Source organism: Thalassophryne amazonica, chromosome 6 (assembly GCF_902500255.1).
Source record: "Thalassophryne amazonica chromosome 6, fThaAma1.1, whole genome shotgun sequence".
Lineage (NCBI taxonomy): Eukaryota > Metazoa > Chordata > Actinopteri > Batrachoidiformes > Batrachoididae > Thalassophryne > Thalassophryne amazonica.
Window position 1 is genome coordinate 104965147 of NC_047108.1, and position 13715 is coordinate 104978861.

At 38.7% G+C, this 13715-nt stretch overlaps 1 protein-coding gene across 1 annotated transcript in view; it reads left to right on the forward strand.

The window, feature by feature from the left end:
* Window positions 1–13715, forward strand: part of hspg2 (heparan sulfate proteoglycan 2) — a 294827-nt gene that overhangs the window by 226546 nt on the left and 54566 nt on the right. The window contains 4 exon segments of the mRNA XM_034173084.1: window positions 528–692; window positions 802–912; window positions 1381–1481; window positions 7772–7952. Coding sequence (XP_034028975.1) covers window positions 528–692; window positions 802–912; window positions 1381–1481; window positions 7772–7952 — 558 coding nt within the window.

The window sequence follows — 13715 nt, forward strand, 5'->3', positions numbered from 1 at the left end:
GCACTGATCTCAAAGCATCTGCATTTTTCTCAAAACTGAAAATGAACTCTTACACAAAGTGACTCATTTCCTTCCAAGTTCAGGTTTTGTTCTTACATAACACTGGTCTTTTTTTTTGGGGGGGGGGGGGGGGGTGGAATTTTATTATAAGGTGGTGCTTTTTTCAAATCAAATCCAGTAAGTTCATGCAGTGCTGTGACCCCCTCAAACCACATTACTGTTGGATTGATGATGTCATTCCTATTAAGAATGTACCTGCAGCACAACGGTGAAACCCGGCACTGAGAGCGCCTCGTTTTGATAGATGACTTCATCTTCTTTGATTGCATCACTTTGCTAAACTTTGGCCCAAAGTGTGTGTGAGCGCCTGCAAATTAAAACCAGATTATGTTTCAACAAAACGCTACACCAAGCAAAAAACTGATGAACACAAGAAATAGTGCAGCATCACTGCCAGCAGGCGTGCAGCAAAAAGAAAAAAAATGTTTTTGAGAAATCTGTTGAATTTGAACTTTTACGTTTCGCAGACGCAGCCTTCCTGGTGGTCAAAGTTTACCCTGAGAGGATTCTGGCACCCCTTGGTGGTTCTGTCACTCTGCGGTGTCAGGTGACAGGCTCACCTCCGCACTACTTCTACTGGTCCAGAGAGGACGGTCGGCCCATTTCCAGCAGTGCCGACAGACGTAGACAAGGTACTACAGACAGAACAGGTTGAATAATCTGTTTGGATTAACTGTAAAGGAGCATTTATTCATTAATACAACACTTGCTGCACATGTGTTTGTGTGCGTCTGTGTGTAGGAGCAGAGCTGCACTTCTCCACCGTTCAGCTGAGTGACGCCGGCATATACTTGTGCACCTGCCGTGATCAGCGCAGTACCAACACGAGCCGCGCTGAAATCATCGTTACACGTGTGTATTTTGTCACTGCTGGAAGAAATAACTTTTCCCCCATTTGGATCCCATCCGTGATACCGCACATGGGTTTACTTAGGCATGATTTTGTAAGACCTCATTCTTCAGTGCAGCTAAGCGTGGCTGTGGTCCAGTGTCAGACGTTTGACGTGGCAGGATAAGACAAGTGGAATGCAGCAGGCAAAAAGAATGGATGAAGTTAAAATGGATTTTTCTCACAGGTTACTGAAAACAATGAAATTAGGACCAGATTTTTTTAATGCTGGACTTGATTATTTTCATCGCAAATTCAACAGGCAACACAAGCGACGTATAAAAATGAAGGAAAAGTAACACAATACTTTAATTATTACGGTTGTAGTTTTTTTTTCTCTTAAAGCCTCTCCTATAGTGTAAGCATTAATTTGCTTTCCTAATTGTGGTGCTCAGCAGTCACGGTTTTAAATCTGTGCTCTCTTTTCCCAGCTGCTTCAGTCAAACCCATCGAGGTGACAGTTGAGGAGCCCAAATCCCAAACTGTCAGTGTTGGATCAACAGTCAGCTTCATCTGTACGGCAAAGAGCAAGGTATCACCACAACCATCTTTAAGTCATTTTATTTCTTCAAATAAAAATTAAAACATGCACGTACCAGCCACTTTATTAGGTACAACTCATGAGTTCCAGGTTGGACCCCCTTTTGCCATCGTGGCATAGATTTAACACAGTGTTTGAACCAGTCTTCAGAGATGTTGGTCCATACTGACATGATATCATCACACAGTCACCCATGCAACCAGTCTGTCCTTTCACCTCTGACCTCTGACATCAACAAGGCATTTTTGTTCACACAACTGCCGCTCGCTGGATAGCTTCACTTTTTTGGACCATTCTCTATAAACTCTAGAGATGGTTGTGTGTGAAAATCCCAGTGGATCAGCACTTCCTGAAATACTCAGACCAGCCCGTCTGCCACCAACAATCATGCCACATTCAAAGTCACTTAGATCCCCTTTATTCCCCATTCTGATGCTCAGTTTGAACTTCAGTAAGTCATCTTCACCCCGTCTAGATACCTAAATGCATTGAGTTCTTGCCATGTGATTGGCTTATTAGTTATTTGTGTTAAGGAATTGAGTGGGTGTACTTAATAAAGTGGCCAGTGAGTCTATCTATCTATCTATCTATCTATCTATCTATCTATCTATCTATCTATCTATCTATCTATCTATCTATCTATCTATCTATCTATCTATCTATCTATCTATCTATCTATCTATCTATCTATCTATCTATCTATCTATCTATCTATCTATCTATCTATCTATCTATCTATCTATCTATCTATCTATCTATCTATCTATCTATCTGTCTATCTATCTATCTATCTATCTATGCTTTCCCTTTCACAAAATCTCCATCTCCATTTCTACTCAGCCCATCTCCATCACTGAGTCATTCAAATTCCTAGGTACACACATCAGCAACACACTCAAATGGAAACTGCTTTCGGACCAAATCTACAAAAAAGCCAATAAAAGATTATTTTTTCTCAGACAACTTAAAAAACTTAGTCAGGTACAACATCCTGCTTCAGCTTTACACTGTCATCATTCAAAGCATACGTACCTCATCCATAATTGTCTGGTATGAAAATTTGGACTCCTATTCATGCAAAAAACTACATCCTATAATAGACAAATCATCTAAAATCACAGGCCCCACCCTACCCTCCATTAACACACTGTGCCATAGACGTATCACACAACGGGCAGTAAAAATCACCTCTGACCCCTCACACCCTGCATGTCACCTGTTTACACTGTTGCCTTCTGGAAGACGCTTCTGGTCCCTGCCAACAAAATCAGTCAGATTCAAAAACGGCTTTTTCCCAGCAGCATTGCGGACACTAAGCCAAGTCATTAACTGATGTTTCTATGTGTATTTGTCTATTTATTGTTTGTTTGTTGTGTGGTGACACAGAGATGTGAGCATTTCATGCGGTACTGGAAACAAATTCCACCAACTTGTTGTGTGGTCATTAATAAATGAATCTTGAATCTTTACATACATACACACATACACTCTCCAAACCGTCTACTCATAAATAACAAATGCATTGCTACTTATTTAGTGATTTATCAAATGAATATACTAATTTTCCATTACAGTCAAAGTAATAATCCACAGATTTTTCCAAACAGCTGTTTCCTAGCTGGATTACACTTATTGTGTATTTTATTTTTAAATATTCTGCATATCATTTGCTTTTTTAAAATTTTTATTTTTATTTTCATGCCTTCGCCGAGCCTCGAGTGTAGAATTTTGTTCCTTTTGTGTATTATATGCTTTGAATGACAATAAATGAACCTTGACCTTGAATTCAGAGCAGCTAAGTCCTCCTCACTATTCCAAAAAAAACAAAAAAAACTTAGTAAAAGTTTTAGGGGCTTTTTGCTTATTTGTGTGTTTGTTTTGTTGTTTTTTGTTTTTTTTTTTTTTTAGAGACAGAATACTGGGCACATAAGGCCTAGTTCAAAAATAATGAAGCCTAACTGCTGATTTGCATTGCATTTGTCATGAACAAGCCATTATTTTATTTAGCACCATCCAGATTTATCTGTGAGTTGCCTATAGTCTCTTTGACAGGTACTGAAAATTTCATGGACATATTCCGCACGGTTCCAGAGATATGCATGAAATTTACCCCCAAAATACCACTTTTTTCATCAATTTTGTGTGACATTGATATTTAGCATTATCATTTAAAGTTGAATGTTAAAGAAATAACCTTGTATTTTGTCAGTTTGTTTGTTTGTGCTTCATACTAACACACAGTAATACATTTTTTGTAAAGGTAGAAATGTCATTTCCTAGAAAAAACTTCATGTTTCTAAAGCAAGGTAAAACTGTCGCAAGCGTAACGTAAGTCCTTGATTTATTTGTGTCAAAACCTTAGGTATATCTCCTACTCTGCTTCAATAGAATAATTATTATTACTTGTTCAATAATACCAGGAACTAATGGACAGAATTTCTTTGTTTCAGGCTTCTGCAGACTAAAGAAGATACCTCCAACTGTTGTCGCAAGCGTTATGCTCTACCACATTATAGTATATATGCACTGATAATTTCTAGCAATGACTGAACCAAGACCAATAGAAATACTGAAACTCTGATATATAACCATACCTAAAATGATAACATTTCACAAAAAAGACCACTTTTAAATTTTGATGGTTATGTCACACTTTGGCTTCATTATTTTTGAACTAGTTCACAACTCCAGGCTGCCAGGGTACACAAAGAGATGATATGGTCAGTGGCATTTGTCGGCTTATATCGGTGCAGACTGAGTGAAGGAGGGCTTTCGGACCCGTTCACCATTGAGGCTAATTGATTTGGAATGAATGAATGAATGAATGGATTTATTCGGCACACACACACAAATCCGAAAGAATAGAAACATACAAATAACATGAATGTTATATAAAAGCCTGTGAGTCCGAAAGGGTGTGGGCAGAAGCAAAGCTTATCAACGCCCACCCCTGCTAGTACAAGTCCAACAACTATAACAGTCATAAAAACATAAACACAAATTCACAACACACTACATATCAACACACAGACATACACTTCAATATTCAATCACACTTCAGTTCATGTATAATTATATTATGTATATATATAAAGTGCCAAATCACAACACACTTGGCCCAAGTCACTCCACTCAAATAAGGACCAACCTTGCCGACCCCCAGAGCAAGCACTAGGCAACTGTGGTGAGGAAAAACTCCCTCTTAGGAAGAAACCTCAAGCAGACCAGGCTCTAGGGGGTGACCCTCTGCTTGGGCCGTGCCATATATACCTATATACGTACATATATACATTAACATACACACATATATATATATATATATATATATATATATATATATATATATATATATATATATATATATATATATATACATACCGTATTTTCCGGACTATAAGTCGCACCGGAGTATAAGTCGCACCAGCCACTTTATCCATTATAAAGAAAAATAAACCATAAATAAGTTGCACCGGAGTATAAGTCGCACCAGCCACTTTATCCATTATAAGGAAAAATAAACCATAAATAAGTTGCACTGGACTATAAGTCCTATGGACATACAGGTATGTTAACACGAAAAGTTCAGATGATAATATTGTGACGGCTACCGTTTTTGGATGCATATTTCACCAGTCGCAACTTGTAATCTGCAGAGTATGATTTTCTTTTTGGTGGCATTTTTCGGGCCTTCTCCGTTGTCTTGTTAAGTTATCAGTAACGTTGAAATTTTAATTTTTCTATGGTAGTCAGAAGTCGCAGGAACAGTCACACAAGCCTTGAGTGCCCTCTCGTGAGCTGCATTTTACCTATGGATATGTTTGTATTTCGCGGACCACATTGCGAGCTGAACCATGCAGCACCTACCTGCGTAGCTCATGACCTCCACGTGGTGTCGATCCAGCTCGTTCCAAGTGCAGACGCTATCCTCCGCTGTCGCTCACCCAGTGCTCCCACGCAGCTCTCAGCATCAACTTAAACACTCTGCTCACACTGATATCCAAGGGTTGAAGCTGTTTTGTTAGCCCTCCCGGAATAAGCACCATGTTCGGCTGCTTCAAACACTGTTCATAGTCATCGACGCCAGCTCCTTCCAAGTGCAGACGCTATCCTCCGCCGTCGCGGGTTGAAGCTGTTTTGTTAGTCCTCCTGGAATAACAGCAAGCACCGTGTTCGGCTGTTTCACAATCATTGTCTGGGTGAAGTGACAAATATGCGTCCAAAGTTCTGTTCTCTGATTGGTTATCGCGACCAGCGTGACCTATAGGACGGCCGCCATACTACAGTGCTCATGATGCATTGCATTTCCGTTTCCGGTGGCCATTTTAAAACATAGAGCGACTCTGTCACATAAAATTGTTTTATTACGGTATATTAAATGAGATCCTACCAGTATATTTTTCATTTATAAGTCGCACCGGAGTATAGGTCGCACCCCCGGCCAAAACATGTAAAAAAGTGCGACTTATAGTCCGGAAAATACGGTACATTTATACACACACATATACACACTCACATATATACCTATATACATACCCACTAACACATAAATATATATATATATATATATATATATATATATACTCAATATATGCTCCCATTTTCTATGAGATGAACTCAAAGATCTAAAACTTTTTCCACATACACAATATCACCATTTCCCTCAAATATTGTTCACAAACCAGTCAAAATCTGTGATAGTGAGCACTTCGTCTTTGCTGAGATAATCCATCCCACCTCACAGGTGTGGCATACCAAGATAGTGATTAGACACCATGATTAGTGCACAGGTGTGCCTTAGACTGCCCACAATAAAAGGCCACTCTGAAAGGTGCAGTTTTGTTTTATTGGGGGGGGATACCAGTCAGTATCTGGTGTGACCACCATTTGCCTCATGCAGTGCAACACATCTCCTTCGCATCACCCGTGAAGAGAACACCTCTCCAACGTGCCAAATGCCAGCGAATGTGAGCATTTGCCCACTCAAGTCAGTTACGACGATGAACTGGAGTCAGGTCGAGACCCCGATGAGGACGACGAGCATGCAGATGAGCTTCCCTGAGACGGTTTCTGACAGTTTGTGCAGAAATTCTTTGGTTATGCAAACCGATTGTTTCAGCAGCTGTCCGAGTGGCTGGTCTCAGACGATCTTGGAGGTGAACATGTTGGATGTGGAGGTCCTGGGCTGGTGTGGTTACACGTGGTCTGCGGTTGTGAGGCTGGTTGGATGTACTGCCAAATTCTCTGAAACGACTTTGGAGACGGCTTATGGTTGAGACATGAACATTCAATACACGAGCAACAGCTCTGGTTGACATTCCTGCTGTCAGCATGCCAACTGCACGCTCCCTCAAATCTTGCGACATCTGTGGCATTGTGCTGTGTGATAAAACTGCACCTTTCAGAGTGGCCTTTTATTGTGGGCAGTCTAAGGCACACCTGTGCACTAATCATGGTGTCTACTCAGCATCTTGGTATGGCACACCTGTGAGGTGGGATGGATTATCTCAGCAAAGGAGAAGTGCTCACTATCACAGATTTAGACTGGTTTGTGAACAATATTTGAGAGAAATGGTGATATTGTGTATGTGGAAAAAGTTTTAGATCTTTGAGTTCATCTCATACAAAATGGGAGCAAAACCAAAAGTGTTGCATTTATATTTTTGTTGAGTGTATGTATGTGTATGGGTATGTATGTGTGTACGATATATATATATATATATATATATATATATATATATATATATATATATATACATTGATTGATTGATTATTTATTTCGAGCTTTACAAAATAAGCATTTCTTTCACATTTACATTTACCCATATTAGGTTGAAAGGAACAGGAAATACATACGTACAAACATACATACAAGCGCATTTTTGAATGCGCGTGTATGTATGTTTGTATGTTTGTGGAATGACACTTCATGTGGTGGACCCTCCACTTGAATGTATAAATGGAGTGATTAAGTGCATGAGAAGGGTGTGGGAATCAAATTGTAATCTGGTTAAAGACTTCATACCTCTGCAGAGAGACTAAAGTCTCTGTTTCTCTCTGTTTAACTGTAATGGTCTGCTGGGGTGCCGTTTGCATCAAAATACCAATAAAATGGAAACCAATCACAGACATTATATAACCACTAAAAATTGCTCCTGATTCACATCAAAATCTAATCAACTTTTCCTTAGCCCCAGGCCAACCTCTCCACCAGACGTCTTAAACTGGGCCAAAAACATGATTCTCGTGTGTATGTGTGTGTGTGTCCATTCTCACCCCTCCAGTCTCCAGCCTACACTCTAGTGTGGACCCGGCAGGGCAACGGAAAGTTGCCCAACCGAGCCATGGACTTCAATGGCATCCTAACAATTCAGAACGTTCAGGCAGAGGATGCAGGCATCTACGTCTGCACGGGTTCCAACATGTTCGCCATGGACGAGGGCACAGCCATCCTCTACGTGCCAGGTTCGTGATCCTCGGCACTACCATCCCTTACTCATCACCCCCTGCCACCTCATCAGATCTAACAGCTGTACTTTCACCTAAACTTGACTTGTGCTCCAGCTTGAAGTGGTGCATGCCCCTCTGGCGCCCTCATCATACGCTCTCAGTAGTAACTCTACCCCATCTGCTTTCACGTGTATTTCTGTTTTCATAATCCAGCTCTTTTTACTGCCTGCTTTTCGTCTCCTTTGTCTCTGCTTCTTGCACTTTCATGTACTTCATATAACAAATACAGCTTGTGGGTTCAGTTCAAATCTGTAAATTACATTTTAGTTTTAACTAATTGACACTCAGCATCACAACTTATCCCGCTTGGAGTTTGACCAAAGGAGCGCTCTTTTTCATGACTTTCGGTGATTTTTTTTTTCTTTTTTTTTTTTTGTGATCCTTGCTCCCGGCACGCTGTGTTCTTGGTCTTTACATTTGGGTAAATTAATCAGTGGTGGTTTGGTGACCTTTTCAATCACTGCGAGAGTTGCTGGTTGTTGCTGCTGCAGGTTTTTACTAGCAGGGTTGCTGGAATATGGTGGCTTCCTTTTTGGGGTCTTGAGCCCCACCCCCCCTGAGCTGTAGAGTAAAATGATGATGAGGAATGCGGATGCCACGATGGTGCTGCTTAGTGACTCTCAACATCTCCAGTGCTCCAGAGAAGACCAAAATCCAAACCCACCACCCTCTGGTGTTCCTTAGTATTTTTTTAAACTGCCGTCTGATGTGTTACACTCTCCATTCTTCTGATGAATGTCGATAATTGGTGCTATCAGCCATGCAGTTGTTAAAACTGTGGTTGAATTTTTACACATAATGCTGTACTGCTGTAATTTCCTGCGCGAGCTTTGGACCCCAAAGCGGCGCCGGTAGTAATAGATCCTGTTTTTATCAACTATTACTTGTTAGATTTAGTTGATAAAATATTTAAAATCTCACTTGAAATACAGAAGAACAATAAAATGTTCATTGTTATCCTGCTTTTGTCAATAATCACATATGTTTGTATATTATGGGTCATTTATTGCTTCCTGACCATGTTGCTGGCACATTTTTACATTGACTGAAATATGTTATACTGAATTGTCTGGACGAAATCAATATGAGAAATGTTAGATGTATTTTTGTTATTTTTGCTACCAAACACACACTATATGCCTACCCCCACCCCAAACACTGCAATTATAAATGTAAACCACATTTTAGAACTCCATTCCATCGAGTTAATACTGGAAATGATTAAAATGTTAGTATCCAACATTATAGTATTTTATCTTGCAATAATAATAATAATAATAATAATAATAATAATGATAATGATGATAGCCATTGGAAGAACAGCACCCCCCAATCCAGGGAACATGTGAATTCAATGATTTGTGTTTCACATTTGGACCATTTGGAGAATTTATGCCTTATTTTATTGTGTTTTTAAGAAGAAGATATACAACCCGTGGCAAAAATTATGGAATCACCGACCTCAGAGGATGTTCATTCAGTTGTTTAATTTTGTAGAAAAAAAGCAGATCACAGACATGACACAAAACTAAAGTCATTTCAAATGGCAACTTTCTGGCTTTAAGAAACACTATAAGAAATCAAGAAAAAAAGATTGTGGCAGTCAGTAACGGTTACTTTTTTAGACCAAGCAGAGGAAAAAAATATGGAATCACTCAATTCTGAGGAAAGAATTATGGAATCACCCTGTAAATTTTCATCCCCCAAATTAACACCTGCATCAAATCAGATCTGCTCGTTGACATTGACCCTATGCCATGACATTGACCCTATGTGTCTTTTTGCAAGGAATGTTTTTGCAGTTTTTGCTCTATGGCAAGATGCATTATCTTCTTGAAAAATGATTTCATCATCCCCAAACATCCTTTCAATTGTCCAAAATATCCACATAAACTTGTGCATTTATTGATGATGTAATGACAGCCATCTCCCCAGTGCCTTTACCTGACATGCAGCCCCATATCATCAATGACTGTGGAAATTTACATGTTCTCTTCAGGCAGTCATCTTTATAAATCTCATTGGAAAGGCACCAAACAAAAGTTCCAGCATCATCACCTTGCCCAATGCAGATTCGAGATTCATCACTGAATATGACTTTCATCCAGTCATCCACAGTCCACAATTGCTTTTCCTTAGCCCATTGTAACCTTGTTTTTTTCTGTTTAGGTGTTAATGATGCCTTTCGTTTAGCTTTTCTGTATGTAAATCCCATTTCCTTTAGGCGGTTTCTTACAGTTCGGTCACAGACGTTGACTCCAGTTTCCTCCCATTCGTTCCTCATTTGTTTTGTTGTACATTTTTCGATTTTTGAGACATATTGCTTTAAGTTTTCTGTCTTGACGCTTTGATGTCTTCCTTGATCTACCAGTATGTTTGCCTTTAACAACCTTCCCATGTTGTTTGTATTTGGTCCAGAGTTTAGACACAGCTGACTGTGAACAACCAACATCTTTTGCAACATTGCGTGATGATTTACTCTCTTTTAAGAGTTTGATAATCCTCTCCTTTGTTTCAATTGACATCTCTCGCGTTGGAGCCATGATTCATGTCAGTCCACTTGGTGCAACAGCTCTCCAAGGTGTGATCACTCCTTTTTAGATGCAGACTAACGAGCAGATCTGATATGATGCAGGTGTTAGTTTTGGGGATGAAAATTTACAGGGTGATTCCATAATTTTTTCCTCAGAATTGAGTGATTCCATATTTTTTTCCTCTGCTTGGTCTAAAAAAGTAACCGTTACTGACTGCCACAATCTTTTTTCTTGATTTCTTATAGTGTTTCTTAAAGCCAGAAAGTTGCCATTTGAAATGACTTTAGTTTTGTGTCATGTCTGTGATCTGCTTTTTTTCTACAAAATTAAACAACTGAATGAACATCCTCCGAAGCCGGTGATTTCATACTTTTTGCCAGGGGTTGTATATCACATTCCAAAGCTGTTTCATTTACCCTACAGTTTGTAGTTTACTTTGTGTGTATATGCTTCTTTGGACAAACCCATGGCTAGCCTAATGGCTTTACAATGAAATCTAAAGGTGCTTTTTGTATTTTTTTTTTCTTTTTAAAAAAATAAATAATACCTAAATGATGTATGTCACATTTTTTTTGTATTTATCATAACTGTGAAAATGTTTTATGTAATTAAAATATTTACAATAAAGCAAAGTGATCATTATTATTATTTTATTTATTTGTTTTCTTTTATGGATGGGCTACATGAATAGTTAGTTATTAGTGAATCGTTGTAACCACAAGCTGTATGGCAGCTTTTTAAAATCAGAGTGCTTCTTATTACTAACCGCATGTCAGACATGTGGCTATTCTGCTTATTTCCGCATATCATTGCTTCTTGTATATCTGTGCACTTCTCGTAGTAAGGCTGTGTTTGTGTATTTCCATTTCACTTTATGTCTTGATTTTCAGTCAACAGGATAAGAAACATTTTTGAAGCATTGTCTTCTATTTATTGCTCATTTTTATTCCATAGGGTCACTGTTGTTCCTTCCAATGATTGATTTCTGTTGTAGTACTGTGCACACGTTTTAGGCACCTTGTTGTCTTAAAAAAAAGTCTTCTGGAATTTGAGAAAATTTGGTTGTATTTTACCAGGTCTTAATAACTTAATAACTTTATTTTATGTGAAGCTGAAGTTTACAACTTGATAATTGTTTGGTGTCTTTAACTAGTGTGTTGCCCGTTGGGATCCATGGCCTCTAGATTGGGTAGTGTTTATAAAATAGGTAGCTGACATTTTTCAAGGGTGGTAATAACTTAAGCAAAGCTTGTTTAATGAGTTGGAATGGCGTGTGAGTTCAGAATGTTTTTAGGACCTTAGACCTCAACAATTTTTAGAAGAGGAACTGAACTCTCGTATTTCCTGTTAATTATGCATTTTTATGTTAATTTACGTACTGTTTAAATATATTTTTAAATGGTTTAGGTTCTTGTTATCATATACGAGGGTAGATCGAAAAGTTCTCGGCCTCACCAAGAAAGGTTGTCAGGATGCTCCTAGTTCCTGGTTATTTTTCAACATAGTCCCCCTTCACCTCAATGCACTTTGTCCAGCGGTGCTCCAACATTCCAATGCCTTCATGGTAGAAGGCTTCATTTTGGTCCTTCAGGTAGGACTCTCCAGCCTTAATGACATCATCATCCGACTCAATGTCAATGGCAATGGCAATCCATGTCATCATGAATTGCCTTGGGTATCATGCCCTTTTTATGCAGACATTTAATCACCACACAAGCTTCTTTTGTGTCCATTTTTGGATCTTCACTAGATCTGAAGACTTTCAAAGAGCCTCACCTAAAAATAAATAAAGACAGATGCATGAATATTAGTGCATAAACCATACAAGGCATAAAAGTTTACAACTGCATCATAGATTTGGAGATGCTGCCCTGCCTTCTAGTGAGGCCAGAACTTTTCGATCTACCCTCATAAACACTATTATTATTACCGTTATCATTATTATTAGCTTCACTCACATCACTCGTCTTCACCACTAACTCCAGTTAAGGGTCACAGTGGGGCTGGAGCCTCATCCCAGCAGTCATAGGGCCGTGAGGCAGCATACACCCTTGACCAGGACGCCAGTCTGTGCAGGGCAGTATATTATTATTTATTATTATATTATTTTATTATTACTTCATTTGTCATTTGATTTTTAAATGTACCACAATGGAAATGAGTGTTTTCACTTTCTTGTGTCATCACCGTATTTTTACCGTATTTACAATTATATTATGTACTTACATTGAACATACTAAACAAAATCACGCACTCACGCTTTTAATATAAAGATGATTTACCGGCCCTTGCTGAATGGCATGTTAGTCCAGAATGTAAATAGCAACGTGAGCTAATATCCGTGGTTTCTCAAAAAATATTAGTCCTATCAGCGTAACATTTTGGTGCTGTTTGTCCTTGACCCAATTTACATAAGTATACTAAATGGCAAATGTCAGCTGCCCCCAGGTGCAGAGCTTTTTGTTTTTTTCTGCATTCTGCTGCAAGCATGTGCTTTTAATTTTTACACATACACAAATAGAGACAGTGGCAGAAGACATCAAAAGCAATACTCTTTTTACTCATGGTAATGACAACATAACTTAACTAAACTGACTAAACCAACTGAACTACAAAAACACAATAAATCAATAACACTAGCAACACTGTTAAACTAACAAGAACTACAATAACAACATTTTAAATCCCAAAACTTGGAATTCCCTTGGTGCATTGCAGCACAATGTCCTTTGTTTACTGGTTAGCAAAATTGCTAATTTCTCCAAAAATATTTGTCCTATCAACTTTCCGTTTTTTGCAGCATTCATACTTGACCCAAAATGTATAAGCATGCCAAATGGCAAATGTCAGTTCTCCCTAGTTTCTGCGTGATCAAAGTCATACACATGCACGCACGCACACAGAGGCCACGTGGCTATTATAATATAGATGGCTGTTTGGACTTATGAAATTTGATTTTGTGTAAACCCAGCAGTGACAGTAAAAAATAAATATTGAACCCTACATTTTTTTATAATTAACTTGGGTGCCCAAAACATTTGCATAGCGGTCTACATTGCATCCAGAAAGTATTCACAGTGCTTCACTTTTTCCACATTTTGTTATTTTACAGCCATATCCCAAAATGAATGAAACTTTTATTTTTTCCTCAAAATTCTGCACACAATACCCCATAATAACAATG